At 40.9% G+C, this 20,022-nt stretch overlaps 1 protein-coding gene across 1 annotated transcript; it reads right to left on the reverse strand.

Moving 5' to 3' along the window:
• Positions 1-14,949: 14,949 nt before the first annotated feature.
• Positions 14,950-18,471, reverse strand: GKN2 (gastrokine 2). Its single transcript, XM_068421303.1, has 6 exons — positions 18,460-18,471; positions 17,865-17,918; positions 17,182-17,313; positions 16,563-16,673; positions 15,595-15,748; positions 14,950-15,029 (listed from the first exon to the last, which is right to left on the reverse strand). The coding sequence occupies exons 1-6, from the start codon at positions 18,469-18,471 to the stop codon at positions 14,950-14,952; spliced, it is 543 nt and encodes a 180-aa protein (XP_068277404.1).
• Between the last annotated feature and the right edge of the window lie 1,551 nt (positions 18,472-20,022).

Below are 20,022 nucleotides of genomic sequence, written 5' to 3' on the forward strand. Positions count from 1 at the left end.
TTTACCTTATATATGTGACTTGGCAGGTTATAGTTATTCTTGATTTAGTCACACCACTGCCAAAGAGGCTGTCTAAAAATTATTGAAAAAAACAAAGGCCAACAGACTGCTCTGACTTCACCTTTGCACCAATTCATTGTGCCTGCAAAAATTGGTTTAGTTCTTACACAACGTTGTCCACTCAGATCTCCTTGTTCTTCACAGACTTTTTCAAAGTGCCCTTGTTGTGGCAACAGGGCCAGAGCTCAGCTCCTATGCCCAAGTGGTTCAGTACTCAAGATAAAGAGGCATTTCTGCCCATGCTGCAGAGTTTCTCCTTGCAAGTACTAAGAACTTTACCCAAAGGCTAAACCACCAGTGATCTGCTCAGTTTTCTGAACTCTGCTTTTCCATACCTGTTCTAAATTAATCCTCTATTTTTTTTCCTAAATATCAGTATCTTTGTGAAAATCACGTGCAGTATTGATGTCATGGAGCCAGACCTTAGTATGGCCTTTCTTTTTTTTTTTCACCTTTTCTTCTTCTGAACGTGGGGAACTTGACAATAAAAGCTAAGTACATTATCAAGGTCCCTCTTATTGCTACACTACATTAAAAGCAGATATTTGAGCTTAGGAAGATTAATTTAGATCTCATTGCAGAGTTCATGGTTATCTGTGCAAGTTTATCTATAAATTAGCTGCAGCCTTGTCAAAGGCTCATCTCTGAATATCGTGGCTTTCCAGAGCTAAGCCCAGAAAACTTAGGGAAATTTTGGAGCTAAATTCAGGTCACTTCTGTTAATTAACTTTAAAAGAAAAGCACAATCTTCTTTTTGTTGGTGATTCATCACCTGACTATGCTGCACTAAGGTCCTCACTGCCATAGGAAGTGAGATTAACATTAAAAACCATGAGAACAGACTCTCTTAACTCTTTCATGCCACCGTAACGGAAAATCTTCAGGACAGCTTGTCACAGCCAGCTCTGCAGGCAGTAGATTTGTCACGAGAGCGATAATACCTACAGAAGTGGTTTCCTTTTTTTATGCTTATATATAAATTTCAGAAATGCACTGATTTCATATATATATAAATGAAGATATTGTTAAATGAAAGAGAGAAGCACATTGTAAGAGCTACTGCTTGCTGGAAGGCAGCAGGTGCTGAACCTCCTCAGCACTTCACAGCATACGGCTTTACCCTCAGCCCTTGCTTGTATCTGTTTTTCCTTCTCAGACGAGTATGAATAATGGCTTGACCCCACGGGCAACAGCACGCAGATAGATATGCCTTGTGGAGTCTGTAAGCACCAGGATCCATGGTATTACACGGCTCCTTTCTGAAGGTTTGGGGTTTTCTATGAGATTAAGAGCTGAAGGTTTTGAATTTAAAAGGATTTCTTGAGCATTTGTGTGGCTCTGAGGTTTTTAGCTGAATCTCCTCTCTCACTATGAAAGCACTGGCTATTCTGAGGACTGCACCTGTCCCTTAATCAGACTTTGAGTGAAATTCTTCTGTTACTCTGTTAACCCAGATGAACAATTCCAGAGCCAGAGAAGTTTTTCTAAGTTCACTTCACTTTCCTATGAGTTAAAACCTAGTCTGCTGTGCAACTCTGGTTCGCTGGGTGACAAGACTGAACAGCATTACTGTAACTGCTCCGGCAGTGACACAAGCAGCGCTGACTCTGCCTTGGAGCAGACTGGGCTAGTGACCCCTCTAAGCCTTGCTAAGTCCAGACATATTTTCTATGAATCTGTAATTTCACACCCTGCAAATGTAAAGTAAAAAGTAGTGTGCACACAGCGATCTGACCAATTTCCTAACCCACAAATAGGTCATCTTGATTCAGTGGCTCATTAGGAACACAATTACTGCTCAGACATTCCAACTGTCTTTGCATTTCCGTTCTCGTTTCGATAACTCCTTGAACAAGAGCATACTGAGGGGCAATGCAGCCTGCTGTGTTATATACAAACCAGCTTTGGCTGAGTTTCCTAACTCACTCAATTTAGACCTTGCTGGGGATTTGTCATATGAGGAATACCCACAGAGTACATCTGATATAAAAGCAGCTTCCTGTTTCCTTAGGTTGCAGGCTGATGAATTTAACACGTCTCCTTTTTTTTCTGAATTAAATTGTTTAACAGAAGGGCTTTATTTCATGTCACTGAAATAAAGAGGTTTGTCCTTTTCTTCACATGCACTGCAATTTACATGCACAGTAAGTATCCTACAAAGGAAATTGCTCTCAAAAAAATCTATGCTAAATAGATTAACTGAGGTAGCTGGAGAGGCAACATTAATAAGCATCACTGTTTAATTATTATTAAATCTGTAGCGTAAACAATGACCCCATTTCACTGGCAATAAATGGTGCATCAGGCATGCAGAGTTATAGAAAGGCCCTCAATCCTAGGAAGTTTGTGTTCGTTTCCCCAGTTAATTTGCAGTTGTACATGGGCAAAGGTAGCTAATGAAAACCTAAGCCTCTGCACTGAACCTGGCGGTGTCAGGGAACAATGTCCAGCACGTATACAGCACTGCTTAACGTTTCGCCCTTCCTGTCAGAGCTGGCTTCTGGCGCAGGTGGCACTACGGGTTGGACACTCTCCATTCTTAAGCCATGGTAAGAACTGGAGGGCAAAATCAGCCCAGAGCACGAAGAGAGGCCTTTCCTACTCACAGCACTAAGCAGGTCAGGCATGAGCGCGAGCGCAGCTGACACAGCGGTAGCCGAGGCTATGCAGCAGCTCCTGGGAACAGCTCACTTGTCGAAAGGGTCAGTCCTGAAGATTGCGGGGCTCCAAAATAGACTCTAATCTCAGGCACCCCACAACTTCCTCCAAGCCGATGCCTCCACGGCTTCTTCTGTCAAGAGGCAGCAGAAGAGCACGGGTTTGAGCAGGAATGTGTGAAGCACGCTCGGTGCTGAAAGGCTAGAAAGTGAAGCAGGGCTTTACCAAGTGTCAAGGTCGACGATACACAAGATCGAAAGGGTGTGATGCTCCTCTGGGTGAGAGGAAGTGGGGAAGAAGAATGTGAAGTGTTTTTTAAGCATCCTCACCCTTCCTTAGTCTGATTTCTGAACGGAGGAACACCTGCTCTCACTAACACACTCAGAGCAGACTGGGATGTGGAACCTGTCCCAGGAGAAAGTGACTCATGTTTGCTCGTGTGTCCTGGGCTTTCTGGACATGAGTTTTTCCTCAGTAATTAAAAAGAAAGTTTGCTAGTTAGTTATAATGTCACATGTAATTTCTCCACATGTAAACTCAGGTGGATTTTGGTTCAGTAGTCCATACCTTAACAAATTTAATTAAGATTTTAAAATTAGATTGTTATTACATATTAGGCTTTTTTAAAAACATGAAAAAATGTTTTTTATATTTTTTTTATTTTTCTCTGATTGTTTTTAATGGATTCTATTGAAAGAGTCTCTCAGAAAACACCACCAAGCAAACCCAAAGAGATTAAAGTTTCTGTAGAGGAAACCAGAATTGTTCTTGGTTTACATACAGAAGCATTACTGAAAAGCAGATATTCATTAGAGCTCCTCTTTTTTTTTTTTTTAAATATTTGAAGAGAGATATTTCATGAAAAAAAATTTAATTAAATAATCTATTGGAGGGGGAGAGGATATTAAAATTTTGCCTGCCCTGCTTGTATATGAATGTAATTATCAAAGGTGGAGGTAAGGGCATTTCATTTCAGATTTCACAACGGAAGGACTCACATCCACTACGGGCTTTTGGGGACATTTCTTATAGATCTGCAAACTGCAATTCCAAATCCCCATATTTAGGGCAGGTGAGCCAGGAAACCTAACAAGCATCAAACATTTCCAGTATCCTATGATTTCAAAGAGCTTTAAAATTTTCATTTAAGCTTTATGCTGCATTGTCAGCAGCACAGTTAGACGCTTGCATGTGCAATAGATAAGAAACAAATCCTGTCCCCCCAAGAACATACATTGTATGTGAAGAGACACACAGACTAGCAAAGGGAAGCATCCCTGTTTCACAGAAGAAAATTTATCAAATTATTTGCCCAAGGTAGCAGAGGACACAGATAGCAGAGCTAGCAACCGTGCCTCCATTTCCAGAACTCAAAATGCTATGTCCTGCTTCACCACAAGAAATACCCTGTCCCATCCTGCTCCTGCAAGGGCTTTGCATTATAGCACAAGGGAACCTTTGTTTCTGTGCTAAAACCTTAGAGAAAAAAAATAATGTCACACCCAAGAGTCTTTTCTATCCGACGCAGAGAGCTGTCACTCTCAGCCACACGACACTGCTTTTGCCCATAAGTAATATAGCATTAACAAAGAAGAAAAGCGTGTGTTTTAATGAAAGAACAGGAGTGCCTTTGGGATGTTAATCAGCGCTCAGAAACACTGAGATTGATGTGAAAAAAACCCCACATATTTTTCCACTGCACAATGTAAGGAGGTGTAAGACACATCTGTATCACAGCGCTTGAATCAACAGCGAGACATTTTGTTGAGAAGTGTTTAAAATTCGTACTGGGCAAACCTGCAATCCTTTTCAAAAGCTGTGTAAATGCAGGGATTTCATTTCAAGTCCGCTTTCTAATCAGGACACCACAGACGTATATGCCATTTCAGGGAAGTAGGAGAGTGATGCAAGGTAATGTGCTCTAGCAACCCTCACAGCATGTGATCTGAAGTTTTCCAAAATACAGGGATGAAATTATTACGAAAATGCCCCACAATGGTCTCTGTCAGGAGACAGCTGTGGCATGAGGTAACTGTTGGATGTGATATGGGAGATAAAGAAGAGCGTGACACTGACAGTGTGATGAGCTTGCAATGGAATAACTAAAATTAGTTTCCATTCCTGCATCTGCCTAAGTCCTTATTCCTGTACGCCTCGGTTCATGGCTGCTCTGGATTTCCTTTCCATAAATGGGCTGTTCCCAGCAGCTCTCTATTCTGATTTCAGATGTCACTGGAAAATTAAATGATAATATTTAATGAAAGAGCGGGTAGATAGAAATGTAGCAACGCATTACAACCTGCTTGACTGATAAAAAGAAAACAGGGAGAACGAAAGTCACCGTGCAGCCACAAGGACAGGGAACTATTTAAACTGTGTAACACAACATCCTTCTGACCCAGAGACAACACTGAAATGCGCATCAATAGCTTTATGTGGGAAGCCAGTGGCACATCTTCTTTGTCAGCTATTTCCAGGCAAGCGAAAAGGACAGGGGACATCCTAACAAGCACGGCACAAAAACTACCTGCACTACTAAGGGCAATTCCCTTTCCTATCTTCTTTTTTCCTGCTGAGGTGCCAAAAGCTCCAGGCTCTAGGAAGGGAGTCCATCAGTGTGTGTTTGCACTAGTGCAACCTGGTCTCAGCTGCGGGTCATTGGCCACGCAGCAGTACAGATAAAAAACGATAAGTGGATATTTTCAAGCCAGCACAAAGCCTGCACAACTGAAACAGAAAGAAAAGAGCTGGGAATAGCTGGACGTTGCCTTTGGGACAGTGTCCTGTCAGTCACATGCAGCAAATTCACTGCAAGCTCATGGCCTCGTTACTGTGAGTCCCAGCTCCCCGTGGGCTCATTCTCCAAGCAGTTATTTAGAAGAGCTGCCATTTCCTAGGGTGCTTGGGTTGGCTTTGTATTCAATCGGGAAATTTCTAGCACACACTCAAGTACACTGAGCTCAGTCCTGCAGTCAGAGAACGATACGCAGAAAATTCTTAGATCCACACATGAGAAAGGCAAAGCAGGCCCTTGCTTTTGCATTTGCTTCTGTACACTCCAGCATTTAACCTGTCTTTTTTCCTGCTAGGCCTCAAAATGAACTAACATAGGTAACAAAAATGCTTACACTTAGCACAAGTATTTCCAGGAGCAGTAAGTTAAATATTTGCTTATATCATTTACGGGATGGGAGATGTCTCAAGAAATCTTTGGATTTGTCTCTACTCTCATTATCTCGGGATATGCCTCCATGCAGACGGAGGCATTAACTAATACTAAAAGGTCATTTAAAATCTAGTACCCTTAAAGGTCACACAATTTGTTAATTCAGTCTGACATTTCAAACCTGGTGAGACATGGTCAAAACTAAATCAATTGCTATTTGAGATCTTCACACAGAAAGGGATTGTACTGCAGTGCTAATGAACAGCAAAGTAGGCACGCTGTTTAATACCAGGAGTTTTGACTCTGCAGGCTGCTTATCATACTTGCTTCTTCACAGAATAGTTTAACAGAAAAAGGTCAAGAGAAAGTTTTAATTTTACATTTTTGAAATTCCTTCTCCCATCTTCTAGTTATTTTATGGAGCTTTGGTATTCACGCGGGTGTTAAACTTCAGGCAACTCTCCGAGCAGCTTCAGTGACACTGACAAAAACAAGACTCCTGAACAAGACTTTACAGCAATCTCCAAAATTGTTCCTCTTTCTTTGTCAGCTATGCCCAAGCGGACTGTTTGAGGAATATCATTCTTTTCCTTAATGAGAACTCCATTTAAATACCGCACAGCCCTAAAAGAACAAAGTTCTTGGGAATAATTACTAAATGTATCTTGTCCTTGGTTTTTAGAACTATGGATCCTTAACCTTGAACAATGGGTTGGAAGAAAAAAGGCTTTGTTCACCAGAAATTATTTTGTTGACAATTTTGATTAATAGCTTGAAATTATTTAATTGACAACTTGAGTATTAAGCAGAGACAGAATATTTTCTGGCAGTGCTAGTCGATGTCTCAGCACGAGATAGTAATTACAAAGCCAACAGCTTGTAATCATATCAACAAAACATGAGGAAAAATTAGACAAGCATGTCTAATATTTGCTCTGTTTATTTGATGTTTGGGTTGGGATCAAAAAGGGAAAGCAAGCTGTACATAACAGAAGAGATTGATTCAGTAAAAAATACTGGTTACGTACAGTCTTAAAAACTCAAAGATTAAAGTGTATTACATTTCAGTTTCTGTAACTTGATGACTGGAATTATACTGGATAAATTAGGGTTGTCAGCAGCCTCTCTCATTTATGTTTGCTGTGCAACCGAATATCAAGTTTTGTCTTTTCTATCTTTTTTTTTAAGGGAAACTGTATAGAACTTCTCATTAATTTTGGTTTTGATTGCAGCAAGAATTCCAAATATGGTCTGGTCCTCTTAGGCTGGCTTCTGCAACTTTACTGTTTAGTGTTCAGAGTACTTATGTACTGGTTAGCATTACCGAGGCATTCGATCAAATGCTGCTAATAGCTCATTTCCCAAGGCAACTGCTGAATTCTCCTCACCTGAAAAAGTCTTACACATATCCAAGACCAACAAACTGAAGGACTAATTGCTCTCCAAATTTAACTAGCACATCAAAAAGGTAACTTTATCTTGACAGCTTTAAAAAAAAAAAAAAACAAACCACAATGGGCAGGGAAAATGAGAGTCCACACATAATAGTTTTATGCAAATATCTTTACAGCCAGGAAACTTACCTCATTGATACATAAATTGTTTTCTGATTAGCTGTCACATCAGTTTGAGACCATTTTAGTGGTAGCATATGTGTACAGAGACTACTCTCTCTCAGGTACTATTTATACAGTATTAACACTTGTGAGGCTCAGAATCATGAAAATACATTTTAATTGGAGAATTTTTAATCAATCTCTAACTTTTTAGACTCTAGTACTGCTACCTCTATCATTCTTGTTGTGCTGTAGTTCTCTCCTTCACAGCTGTTTAACACCTGTAAGCTATGCATAAACACTCCCCAGTCTGAAGGATGCCACCCCTCTGGTAGTTCCTCACTTTTAATTACCAAGACCCCCGCATTTAGGATTGTAGCTTGGGGGAGTCTATAACATGCTTTAAATCATGCTGCATATCTCCCAGTTTTTCTCAGAGCGGCTTGGCAGATAGGAGTGTCTTGTGAAGCGCGGATGGCAGCTTATCTCATTGAGAGCATGGAACAAGCCCCTCGCAGTCCCTGGTGTTAAAGGGCTCGACTTATCTGGAATGAGTGGCAGAGTGCCCTGGCTCAGCTCTCAGTATATTGCACCCAGGGACATTGCTTAATGTGCTGCTGTCAAACACCTCCCAGTGCGCTCAGGGCAAATTTCTGCATCAGGGAACTTCTTTAGGTGAAAACAGCCTCTGCTTCCTATCACAGGGGATGGAAAAGGTTATTGGCTACCACTGTTGGCTCAAGCCTCAACATCCTTATGTCTCAATTTAAACATTTTAAATGTTTAACAATCCTTCCGTGCCCATCTGTACAATGGTGCCAGCAGGAGGAAGGGGAAACTCCCCAGCAGCTGGCATCGTGACTATCATGATATGTATCGGAAGGGTGGACGCACTGCGTCCTACTTGGGAAGTGCCAGGCAGGATTTACAGCCTGCAAACAGATAAAGGCCTTAGCTACCTTTATAGTCTGGGCTGCTCTGGAAGATATCTGAATTACAAGAACCTCCTCAGAAAAACTCATCGTACTGCTTTACCTTTCTACCCTCTTTTATATCCCCACATCAGCTCTCACCCTAGTACCAGCAATTCCAAAGTGATTTTTAAAGGATGATTTCTCCAATTTGAGCATAGCCACAAAAGGATCTGCTTTATGCTACCTCCGCTTTTCTATCCAACAAGAAATGGCTGGAGCAACTTGAGGTCCCCATTCAATAGGTCTGAATCACCTTCCTCTCTTTATACACACCCTCAGAAAATTAATTAAAGTGGGAACTGCAAAGTCACATAAGTCTGTCTGTCTCTTTCTGAGAAAGAAAGCAAAGAACTTACAGAATAGGAAGAGAGATGCTAAAACCAGCAGAGAATGTGGCCATGACAAGTGCTAAAACCAGCAGGACCTGCCTGCAAGGAACAGAGACCTGGCTACAAAACTCCAGCCAGACTGCCAGCCTCCTTTCTCCCCTAGCACCCAAACCTCTGCCCCCACCCCCCCCCCCACCAACGAAACAATGAGCTAAAAGCACATAAATCCTCTGTAAATTCATATCCGAGGAAAGAATCCAGCTAAGCAGGACTGGGCAGAGCAAAGACAGATGAGGCTGGTTAGGTTTCACTTGGTGGCAACAGGATTGTGATAAGGAGAGAGAGATAAGGAGAATGCAGGAGTATTGGGGCTTCCCCCCTTACCTGTGCTCATGGTCAGTGTGTGATCGGTGTTTGTCAGATTTATCTTTCATCCATTGCTGTATCCCTTTTCTGCAAGTGAAAAGATTTCACTCATTCATATGAAATCTTGTGAATCTTTGCTACTTATGCTTCTAGAACACTGAAATGTTTGATTAATAACCCTCATGCAAATGCAATACCTCATTAGATAATGGAATATACATATACTATATATTAAAGAGAAAAAAGACAAATATTAAGGGATCACAAAAGAGTTCAGTTAGTCACCAAATGGGGCATAATTACATGTGAAAACAAATATCCCACTGGTTTGGAAATCTGAAAGAATTCTAATCCTCTGCATCCTGACTCAGATTTACTTCCTGGGGAACAGGCCTCAGGTTGACAGGGATTTATTTTATTTTATTTTTGAGTTGTGGTTTGCTCCTAATCCGTGTTTTTACTAGCCTAATGACAGCAAGATCTCACTTGACAGCCCCGGATACAGATTGCACTAAGGCGACTGTTGAGGTTACTGTAACAACTTGCCATCTAGTGGTCAAAGTGACAGTCGGTTCTTCGCTCAGTAGAAAGCAAACACGTACCCCCAGGACTGGATTCTATGCCTTGGAAAATCTGGTATGGCTCACTGGCCAAGGCATTTACTTATTTCAAACAAGTAACTGTGCAAAAGCCAGCTCACCTCCTCTCCAGATAATGATTTCAAACCTGACTATCTAAGGTTAGGCACCTTGATTCAAACTGAGCATGTACCTTTGCTGGAACACGTCCTCTTTTCTTCTACACAGCCCCGTTCACTGCTCCTGAGTGGTTAGCAGTTATAGAGACACACTCAGTTGCAAGCTTTTGTCTTCTAAAATTAAGGCATGATGCTTTTTTCCTCACGACTATGCATTGTTAGTACAAAAAGAGTGGGAAGACCTAGCAAACAAGGACACTCACTCACATCTTTGGCTTGCCAGCCCAGACCGCACAATTTTTGTTTCAAATAGTGGGCTTGATTTTCCACTCTGACTTCATTCTTCTCCGCTAGTGGAAATTCTGTCCTGTAAGGGAAAATATGCTAATGTCAACAGCTGTCCCTTCTCATTACTTGATGCAAACTGGAAAACTTGTTTTCACATACCAGACAGGATATATGAAAATCTGCCATTCCTCCTAATTTAAGCAGTCTCTTTTATTTAAGTGGTATTGCTCACCAGGGTAAGAGTTCCCAGGTTAATCTCTGATGTTAAAATGAACACAAGTGGCAAAGGTGTCATACCCTGGTAAATAGTCTTGTACACTGGGAAATTTGGGGAGGTGGTGCGGGGAGGTTCTCAGTGGAATGGGTTCAGTAGTAAAAAGATCTTGGATTAACGTGCAGCACAGGTGACCGGAGAAATTGGTGTCCTTGGCAGTGGGGGGACCACAGAGGCTTCCTGCCCACTGATATGTATAAGGATCAAGAAAGGTTAATTGCAGCAGAGCTGGAGATGTGACTGGAATGTGTGCTAATTCTGCCCTCCCCAAATGCTCAACATATTTGAGCTGCCTGTCAGTGTGCATCCAATGATACCATTGCTTGGATTCCAGGCATGCTTTTAAACACCTTTCAGGCTTTTTAAAAAAGCTGGGAGCAAATAATCAGCATTATTCTGATATCCCTGCCTAGGATAAATATTGTTTTAACTTACAAAAGCTGCCAATGCACACAGATACTCACTCAGGCACACCCAGACACACTCCCAATGTGCTCTCTTCCACATAAAACAAATTCCCCACCTTTTAGAGAAGAAGCTGAGAAGCTAAACTTCCAAAACATGCATATTGCTTTGATGGAGAGAAGCTCTTGGAAAGATCAGGTAACTTTCAAGATAGTAGGAGTCACATCCTGATACTCTCTTCCTCTCTAGACTCTTTCTGCCAACAAGTCTTTAGGATCTAATATTGCGCACTGGTTCCTTTCTTCATTTTTGTCATAGATATAGGTTCTAGTCCTGGTAGGATCACCACGGCCCTGCCCCTCTCCTGATGCAGATATACCAGTTACCTGTGCCATTTTCAAGGTGTTAATCTCACAAGCCTCATGGACAACCCACTGTGCACATTAACCTTGGGCAGTAATTAGGATAAGCACTCTGCTTTGTTGACTGTGAACATAACTCACTCTCCCATTGTTTCTGAGAACAGTTGCTGGCTGCTCTCCACTTGGGAAGTGGCTGCAATCCTCTGTGGGTCCCTCCCGTGGAAGTCAGTGGGAATTTTCCATCCATTCCAGTGGGAAATCTCATGGATCATAACATAAAAAGATCCTTACCAATAGACAACCTAAAAAGCTACCGATACCTAAAATGAGCTCTATGACAGTAGACGCTTCATATCATATACAACACATGCCTAAGTTCAGTGATAAATAAAAGGAAAGCTATATATTTCCTTCAGATCATGAACATTCAGTCCAGACCCTTTGCTGACAGGCTATGGAATTCAAGACTGAAAACATTTTCAGACTACAGTTATTTAAGGCAACAGATAGACCGTATCTTCAGGGACACTTCACCTGTTGCGGCTGCTTTTTACTTCCTTGGTCTTTCCCTGTAGTCCAGGAAAAACATCCGTCACCTTGCAAGATAAGAAAAATAGATTAATTATAGTCTAAGACAGGCACATAAAACATATGGTAAACTGTGGCATAGTCAGCAAAGAATGACATAGCAGGAAATAGCACTGGCAAACTACAGTATCAAATAGATAAAATATCAAAATCTTTCCTCCTGCATAGGTCCTTTTCTCTGCTTTTGTTCAGAGCTGGGTGTATGTTCCTGTTTGTCCTGTAGTTAGTTACTAAATTCAGAATAAATTTCTTTTTTCTGCAGCCATTTCTAGCATGACCATTGAAATCAGTGATATGTTGGTGATATCAACAGGCCTGTAAATTCAGAGCTGTAACATGCCCATCCACGTGACGTGAAAACAGACCGTCCTCTGAAAAACAGGGGGAAGGAGAACGTGGGCATATGAGTTGTGCCATATATGATTTTCCCTGTGCTTCCTTTTCTCTTTGTTGCGAGCTGTACCCCAAAAGGTACAGCAACGTCACAACAGATTTGCCTCCAGGGTGCTCCATCCAGAAGAGTTTCCTGTAAGCTGTGCACCTTGGCATTGGAGGTGCTGTGAGAGTAAATGGATAGCTGAAGAATGATTTATCAAACAATAAACACAGTAGTCAAAACACAAATATATTGCTAACAGGCCTGACTGATACAATGAGATTCTGAATTAAATAAAAGCTAGAAACCATCTTCTTCCGTGTTTGAGTACCTGAAGGGCAGAAACACCACCTCCCTAGCTCAAACAAAATTCAATGGCAGATAATAAGGTATTGAGGCTTGTTTTCAGAGTTCTTTATAGAGCTATTTGCTCTAGTATTGAGTGCAAATCTACTGAGCTTGTAACACTGCCTTCAAAATTAGTAGGCAGCAAACACTAAAAACTTATTGGTCAGCTTTTAGATGTATATGCAATACTTTCTGAACAAAAAATGTAAGACCTCAAATATGCTTATCATTTAAATGAAATTCAGTCAAAGTACAGAAAGGGATTTTTGTAAGACATTGGTGAAGATTGAAGAGCTGGATTAAGTTCCTGCCTTGGTCATGGACAATTTCCACGCTAGCAGTCAAACCATACAGAAGATTGTGCTTCAGTTTCCCATTGATAGTACCAAGACAGCAATGCATCCTTTATTTTGTCCAGTCAGATTTGTCCTCATGATCTGTAAGCAACTATGCAAGAGGAGAACAGGACTCTCTTCACATGAGTAACGCTCTTTATCCCTGGGTCAATGGAAGAGTTTAGCCCTGCATCTTTTATAACCATGCATAACCACTCTGTTGTTTTATTCAGATCTTGCTCACATGTCTCAGAACACTGTTCATTAAAAAATGCATGTAGTACAGAGGGTTGCTTTAAAGTAACTAATTCTGATTGCACCAGTAGCAACAGGATGAGAGTCTCAAAGGACCATTATTACACTGCACACAAAGTAAAGGTTCAGATTCATCTATACTGCAGTTAGACAGACAACCAGATTGCATTGACTAATTATTTAAAATAACTTTGAATTAAATAATAATCTTAGCTTAATAAGATTCAGCTTTGTTCTTACGTCTAGTTAGCCTCTCTGGAAGCTCTACCAGTTTGTTCCTTTGGGATCTACTTCAACCTCTGGTCTTCAAACTTTCACTGGTAGTCAATGTCAGGTCAGCATCCCTAAAGAAATAATCCAATGCTATATAAAGCCTGAGATAATTAAGGCAGTTATTTTCTATGTTTTGAAGAGCTTGGCTGACTTGGGGCAGGGGCTTGTCATGACTTCTATGCCCTCTAACAGAATAATACTCAAGGAAAGGGTTGAAACGTGACAGCTGTCAATTGGAAACTAGATTAGGGCTTCCAGCTGAGTTTTGAAGGTCTTGAAACAAGAGCCTCTCTGGATCCTGCAACCACAAAAGCTTTGAAAGTCACAACCCACATGAGTACTCTCGCCAAGCAGTGCTCTCAAAGAGTACTTTGAGGTGTTTCACATCAGCCGTGCATCCGCCAAGACCATCACAACTACAGCTCCTAGTTTCACTTCCCATCAGTGAGCTCCACTTCAAAATACAACTAAACAGGCTATCCTATATCTTGCAGACACACACAAGTATTCCTGGATTAAATTACTAAAGTTTGACTCTTCAGAAACACTCTTTAGATCACCAAGAACTGGCAGCCTGTTGTGAATACGATTAATCTAAAAGAAGAGTTGCACTATATGATAAAATGCTATTTTAATAAATAGCAGATGGTTTGACCAGGAGTCTGATTTGAAAATAACAAATTGCAGACCTGGGGCTGGTTTCCTGGACTCCAAAGGAATGCCTTGCTTTCTGGCAGCCATTCAAGGCTCTGATCAAGAGTACACATTTAGTTTTCAGCCCCAAAATACACACTCCTCCCAAGCACTGAGGGAAAGGATGTGTGAATTCAACTACTCACTGAGATCTACCAGTAGAGCAGGCAGGCAGCACCAATGCTTCCTCATCTTGTACTTTAATCAGCTCCTGACACAAACTGCTCTCCAACATATGCGGGGCACTCAGCAAGGTGGTCACAGCTTTTTTTACACTGGTATTGTGTGAAAGGGTAATTTTATTCTGGGTTATGGACTTTTTAGGACTGGGACAGTCTCCTCTATCCAGGTTTGAAAAATGCCCAGAACAAAAAGCTCTCTGATCCATTGCACCTATGCAAACCGCTACAAATTTTCACTGGCCCTGCAGAATTCAAGCTTCTTTGCAAATGTTGGTAACCTAGATCTGCTCCCTCCCTTTATCTGTCCATCTGTTTGCTCCCTCCCTTCAGCAATCGTACATAAGGTGAGTCAGCACCTGAAGAGGTTGGGTGCTGATGCCAAAGGGAAGTTCTTCACCGGAATAAAACTATTCTGTTACTGTTTCTTCATTGGCATGAAGCATGTATCAATGCCTAGGTCATGCTGCAGCCTGAGAATAGGAATGCACCAAAGGGAAATATATCCCTTCTGTAGGAAAACTAGCAAGGCCCACTTTATTTCCATTCTGCTTTTGGATGAAGAAAAAAGACAAAGCATTTTAATTACTGCATTATCTTTATTTGTATATTGTAGGTTTGTTGCACTGAAAGCTTAGGATAGGCAAGTTGAGTCTAACACCAAGTTAGACTGAAGAACAGTTCACCAGCTGGAGAACACGGCTACCATCACAACAGCATGCAAAGAAACAAGCTGTTTCCATGCAGCAGAATTGTCAAGATCCAGACTAATTGGGGTTTTCACAGATATTTAAGTTCACAATGCCTGGAATTCCTGCATTGGCACAGTTCTGAGGATTCATCAATGCTAAAAGAAACAAGAAAATGAAGACATCATCAGTGACAAGATCCCTGTATCCAGCAAGGAAAAGTCTGCTAAACACACAAATTTCAGCCCCCAATTATGGTCTTATTTGAGGCTCCTGTTGGTCTCAATGGATATTGTGTAAAACTTCTGTGATGTAACTCAATGGGAAGAAATGTCTGTACAGTTTTAGATCACCTTAGTGCTCCTCCTTTCCCATAATCCACATACAGCAGTAGCACACTGGCATACAGTAGATGCCTTGTGGGACCATTGTATCAAGGGGCATAACTTGAATACAGCTGCTACACAGTGGCTTCCTCTGACACCAGGCAAACCACTTTGGAACAGCTGTTCCACATATTTAGATTCCTAACAATGAAAACCAATGCTTTATCAGATTTTTCCAAAGCATACCAGAGCCTTACCCTTTCAGTCCTGCTAGGCAGTTTACCCTTCCTCCTCCCTAAATCAGGGCAATCAAAGGCACCACATGGACTTAGGTTTAAAGGACAGAAAGGTGCTTATGCACTGTGACAAAGCATAGTGTTCTGATCTTGTAACTTACGCTTAGTCTCCGCAAGCTCGTAGAGAGGCAGACCCGAGCAGAGTCGTTCAATGGCTCTACCATAGACAAACCAGTCTCTGATACGCCCAAGCAGGGAACGGCCAGATTGAAACTGTACCCACACATTATATGGAGAGTATACTTTGTTCATAGTCTAAAAAGAAAATGTTAGACATCATCAGTTATGTAGCTTTGGTTTCATTCTACTAGGACACCCTTTGAAAAAATCCCAAAATCTAAAGTTACCTTCCTTTGCCTCACACAAAGCATCAGCTAAAGAAGCTACATGCTTTTAAAGAAAAATAAATATTTTCAGTCTATTCAGAAACAAAGTTTACTAGATACTAATTCTGCCAATAAAGTAAAATTGAGCTCTATTACTATCATAATAAGTTATATTAATTGGCAAGTAAGTTTTGCTGTAAATGCACTACTGTTAGGCTGTCATAAAACGGGCCAGAACTCAAGTTCATCTCCAGGCAATACTTCCAGTCACGTTCATGAAACTGTAACCTGAATAGGAAAGTCAAAGTCTGGTCAAAGTAAATCAATTTCTAAATCCTGTTCTGCAAACAAAGTTATTTCAAGTTATGTGAAAGCTCAAAATATCAGCATGAGAATGAAAAAAAGGAAAAGCCTGTCAGAACTCATATTGCTATCACCTCAAAATAGTCAGATTACACTGCTTCCAGGGACAGGTGATCTCAACAGTTCTAGTCACAACGACAATCCACAATAAAACTGGGAAGGGGGCGTGGGGCATGATCGTTCATTATCCTAAAAAAATATTCTATATGATATTCCCTTGAAGTTCTATCTTGTCAGATCTGCTTCACCATTGCTAACGCAGTAAAAGACATTTCCTAAGAACAGCTGTTCTTAAAGGCAGAATGGAGGGCTCCCACCACACCACACAACTCATACAGCAGCCGTCCTTGTACGCAGTCCGGGTTTCGCTACAAAGTCACCTGTCTTTCAAAAGCCACGCGTCCAATTTCTCTCAGCTCCGGAATAGTTCCCTTATTTATTTTCATGATATAGCAGGCATTGCGTGAAAACAGCCTTGTTGCAACATAGCCCTGCAATTAAAAAAATTACAGTTAGTTAATTAATTAAAAACGGCTACCACTAATGTTAGTTTTTTCTCTCTACTCTTTAGGATAATTCTTTAGCTACATAGGCTACGATTGTGGAATGACTCCACATTGACATTGTCTCCTTCGGGGAATGGAAGCAGCCTGCCCACGCTAATGTCTGTCCGTAAGACGTGAAGTATCTTTTCTGAGAGACTTCTGCTGCACATGCTGTACGTGAGTGATGGCAGCTCATTCTCAACTCTGACCTCAGCGAGGTCAGTGACATTCCTCTCACTTTCATGAACTGCCACCACAGGTTTCATTACAAGTCTTTTAAACTGCACCATCATATGGGTGAAACAAAGAGATGGCCTAAGAGGAAGAGAGGTGATGGGAGTCTTCAAAGAAACGGCGTTTCAGGACAACTTATGCTGAGAATAAACTAAAATAATTTCTGAGTTTAAAAACTTCCTCCGATATTAAATCTAGGCAGATTCTTAGATTTACTTACACGTGAGAAGTCAAAAATGCTGTCAGAGGAGTACACGCCAGAACGGACATGGACTTCAGCAATGTTGTTCTCATTGTCGATAGTCATAGTTCCAGTGACATAGTTAGCGCCAGGTTGTCCCAGGGTATAGGTCTTTGGTAAAAAAAAAAAAACAACAAAATCATTGTTCATCATCTGGCTTGTGCCTTTAAAAGGTGCAATATAAACAAATGTTTTCTCAAAATAAAAACTGTGACTGCTTTATGTTAATACTAAATCTCTTAACAACTGTCTAGCAGTCTCAGAAGGCCCTTGAGGTGGAGTCTAATTATGCAAGAGTGCATCAGGGTGAGAAAAGAAGGGACAGGCCGTCACTGCATGCTAAGGAAGAACAACATGGGGCATCCCAGTCATTGTGTGTGGCAGCAGGGACTGGCAGCAGACTGCAACAGTCTCCAAATTTTAGCTTGAGCTAAGGGGACCTATGCCCCCCACGTTTCTTGTTTCTATGCACCTACACAGAACTGCCTCTTTGACTTATGTGATTGTCACCTTTGTGTCAAATGCTATTTTTCTCTACACTTGGCAATAAGCATCTTGTTAGTTTCTTCTGTGCTTTTCTTCCTATTATATTTGCCCCCTGCCCAGGGATCCAATACATTTTAAATGAGTACATGCAGTAGAAGGCTTATCAGTCTACTTACCTCCAATGCAGAAGTCTGAGTCCAAAAGACTCCCAGCAAAACGAGAACTGCAGCCTGTAAAAGGAATAAACATTCTCACTTGACAGAAACACCAAGCAGTGCCATAAAAAAAAACCCAGTTCATGAATTGAGGGAAGCAGCTACAGCATCAGTTGGAAAAACTACCCACTTAACACATGTATTAGTTGAAAACAATTACAAGTCTTCATTGTAAAATTCTTGCTATTAGACTCTTCTGCCTGTAACTGAAAAAGCAGAGTGATAACTATTACTTTTTTCTATTTTTCAAAAGCCTCTCCTTGATGTGATGTTAATTCTCGATTTGCCTCTTCAACTATAATTATTAAATCATAACTAAATCCCTCTTCTTGTAATCAAATTCTGCACTCTTTGCTCAAATAATGCTTCCACTGACTCCAGGGAGATTACTGCACACCCAAGAAATGCAAGTTTCCTGCTGAACAACCCAAAGAAACAATACACAGATCATATTAGTCCCAGTACTGTACCACTTACTTGACCATCTTCTTCTCTACCCTTTTCTTTCTAAAAATAAGGAACTTATAAAAAGTTCAACAAAAATTGATATACTCACAAATCCGTTCATTTTTCTTCCAGATAAGAACAAGAGGCTGCAGAAAGTAAGAATGTGAGAAAATCCCAGAGACCTTCAACTTTTATACCTTGCTGGAGGTGTGGGAAACACTTTACAGAATTTTTCGTCATGACTCGAACAAGTCCGTATTTACATGCCACACTGTCGTAAGCCTCATATCTGAATTTTGGGTTGGCACAGATAACCCGACCCCGATATGTTAAAAGCACTCAGTAAGTCAGCTTTTGTAAAATTAATCACTCTACAAACGGCTATTATATACCGGTTTAAACTTTAGAGGAGTTCCCAACTTTTCCTGGTTCTATTTTTTCAATATTTAACAGGATATTGTCCAGAATTCAATGGCATCAGGAACAACTCTGCTATTCATTCACACAAACTGCATTTTGTCTTCTGACATGAAACTCCCGAGGATGTGTGGTTCACACAAGGTCACAAAGCAAAAGGAACAGGATGGAGATTCCTCCTTTCAAGCTACCACTGTTTCCTGTATTTTATGAAAATGTCAATGACTGCATGGTATTGCCATGAGAAGTGTTCTCCTACGACTACAGCCTCACCTGGACTCCTCCTCACCTGTGACTCCACGTGAGCCAGTGCCGGAACCGTGATGAATCACACCTGTACTTTCTACTGGACAGTCATAATTAAGGCCTATTTCCTTCTAATAAAACAAGAACTCAACCTACTAGCCAACACATTTCTGTAATCTCAGGCATCGGAAAAAAGGTGAGAGAGATTGTATGGAAATCTCTCTCAGCAAACAGGCCTCAACGAAAAAAAGGAAATTGCACCCATTTTCTTTATCCCACCTAACTCCGCATGGAAAAAGTTATCTCAAGTGTAACAAAGCTGTGCTGCTACGCAATCTGTCAGAATAGATGTGAACAGATATCAAATTGTGACAAGCACAGTTAGGTTAGACTAATTAGACTGATGTTACCCTCCTCTTGAAAGCTGGCTCTGTCCGTTCTTCTCAAAAGATTCTTTGTTTCTAAGATTATCGATACGTCACAAATACTCAGAGTAGATTTCAGCCATCAAACAAGTCTTTCATAACAGGAATCTAACAGGGTTCAGGCACCACAAGTTAAAACACTAAAACTTTAATAAGTTTTAAATGCTTTTAAACTAAAGCTTAACTTTCCATTAGCCATTATGTCTTCATATACTAATTTCATTGGAAAAACACCCAAGAAGCCTGAGCTGCTGCTTTTTTAAGCATTGATATGCTTTGGTACAGGTAAAAGCAGAGCAATATGTGAAACAGAGTTATTTAGTGAAGGAAAATTACAACAACAGCCACAATCTCATGATTTTCACCTTACATTGAACTGATGGAATTCTGCTGATCCAATCAAACAAGGCCAAAACCGAAAGCTTAATTTCTAAGCGTTTGACTAATTAACATTATTGCAAGAGACAACATACTCCTAGTTGTCTCAGGCAGAGCCTAGATACATTTCCAACAGGAAAGCCTTGCTTTTTGGAGACTTTTTCCACACAGTGAATCCACATATCTCCCAGTAACACACCTCAAAC

This window comes from Nyctibius grandis, chromosome 33, assembly GCF_013368605.1.
Source record: "Nyctibius grandis isolate bNycGra1 chromosome 33, bNycGra1.pri, whole genome shotgun sequence".
Lineage (NCBI taxonomy): Eukaryota > Metazoa > Chordata > Aves > Nyctibiiformes > Nyctibiidae > Nyctibius > Nyctibius grandis.

What these genes read in the sequence shown, in the direction of transcription:
- GKN2 (XM_068421303.1), bottom strand. An exon ending in CTCAGACTTCTGCATTGGAG is followed by an intron (nt 17,314 to 17,864) that starts GTAAGTAGACTG and finishes TTTTTACCAAAG; the next exon opens with ACCTATACCCTGGGACAACC. An exon ending in GCATTTTTGACTTCTCACGT is followed by an intron (nt 16,674 to 17,181) that starts GTAAGTAAATCT and finishes TTTTAATTGCAG; the next exon opens with GGCTATGTTGCAACAAGGCT.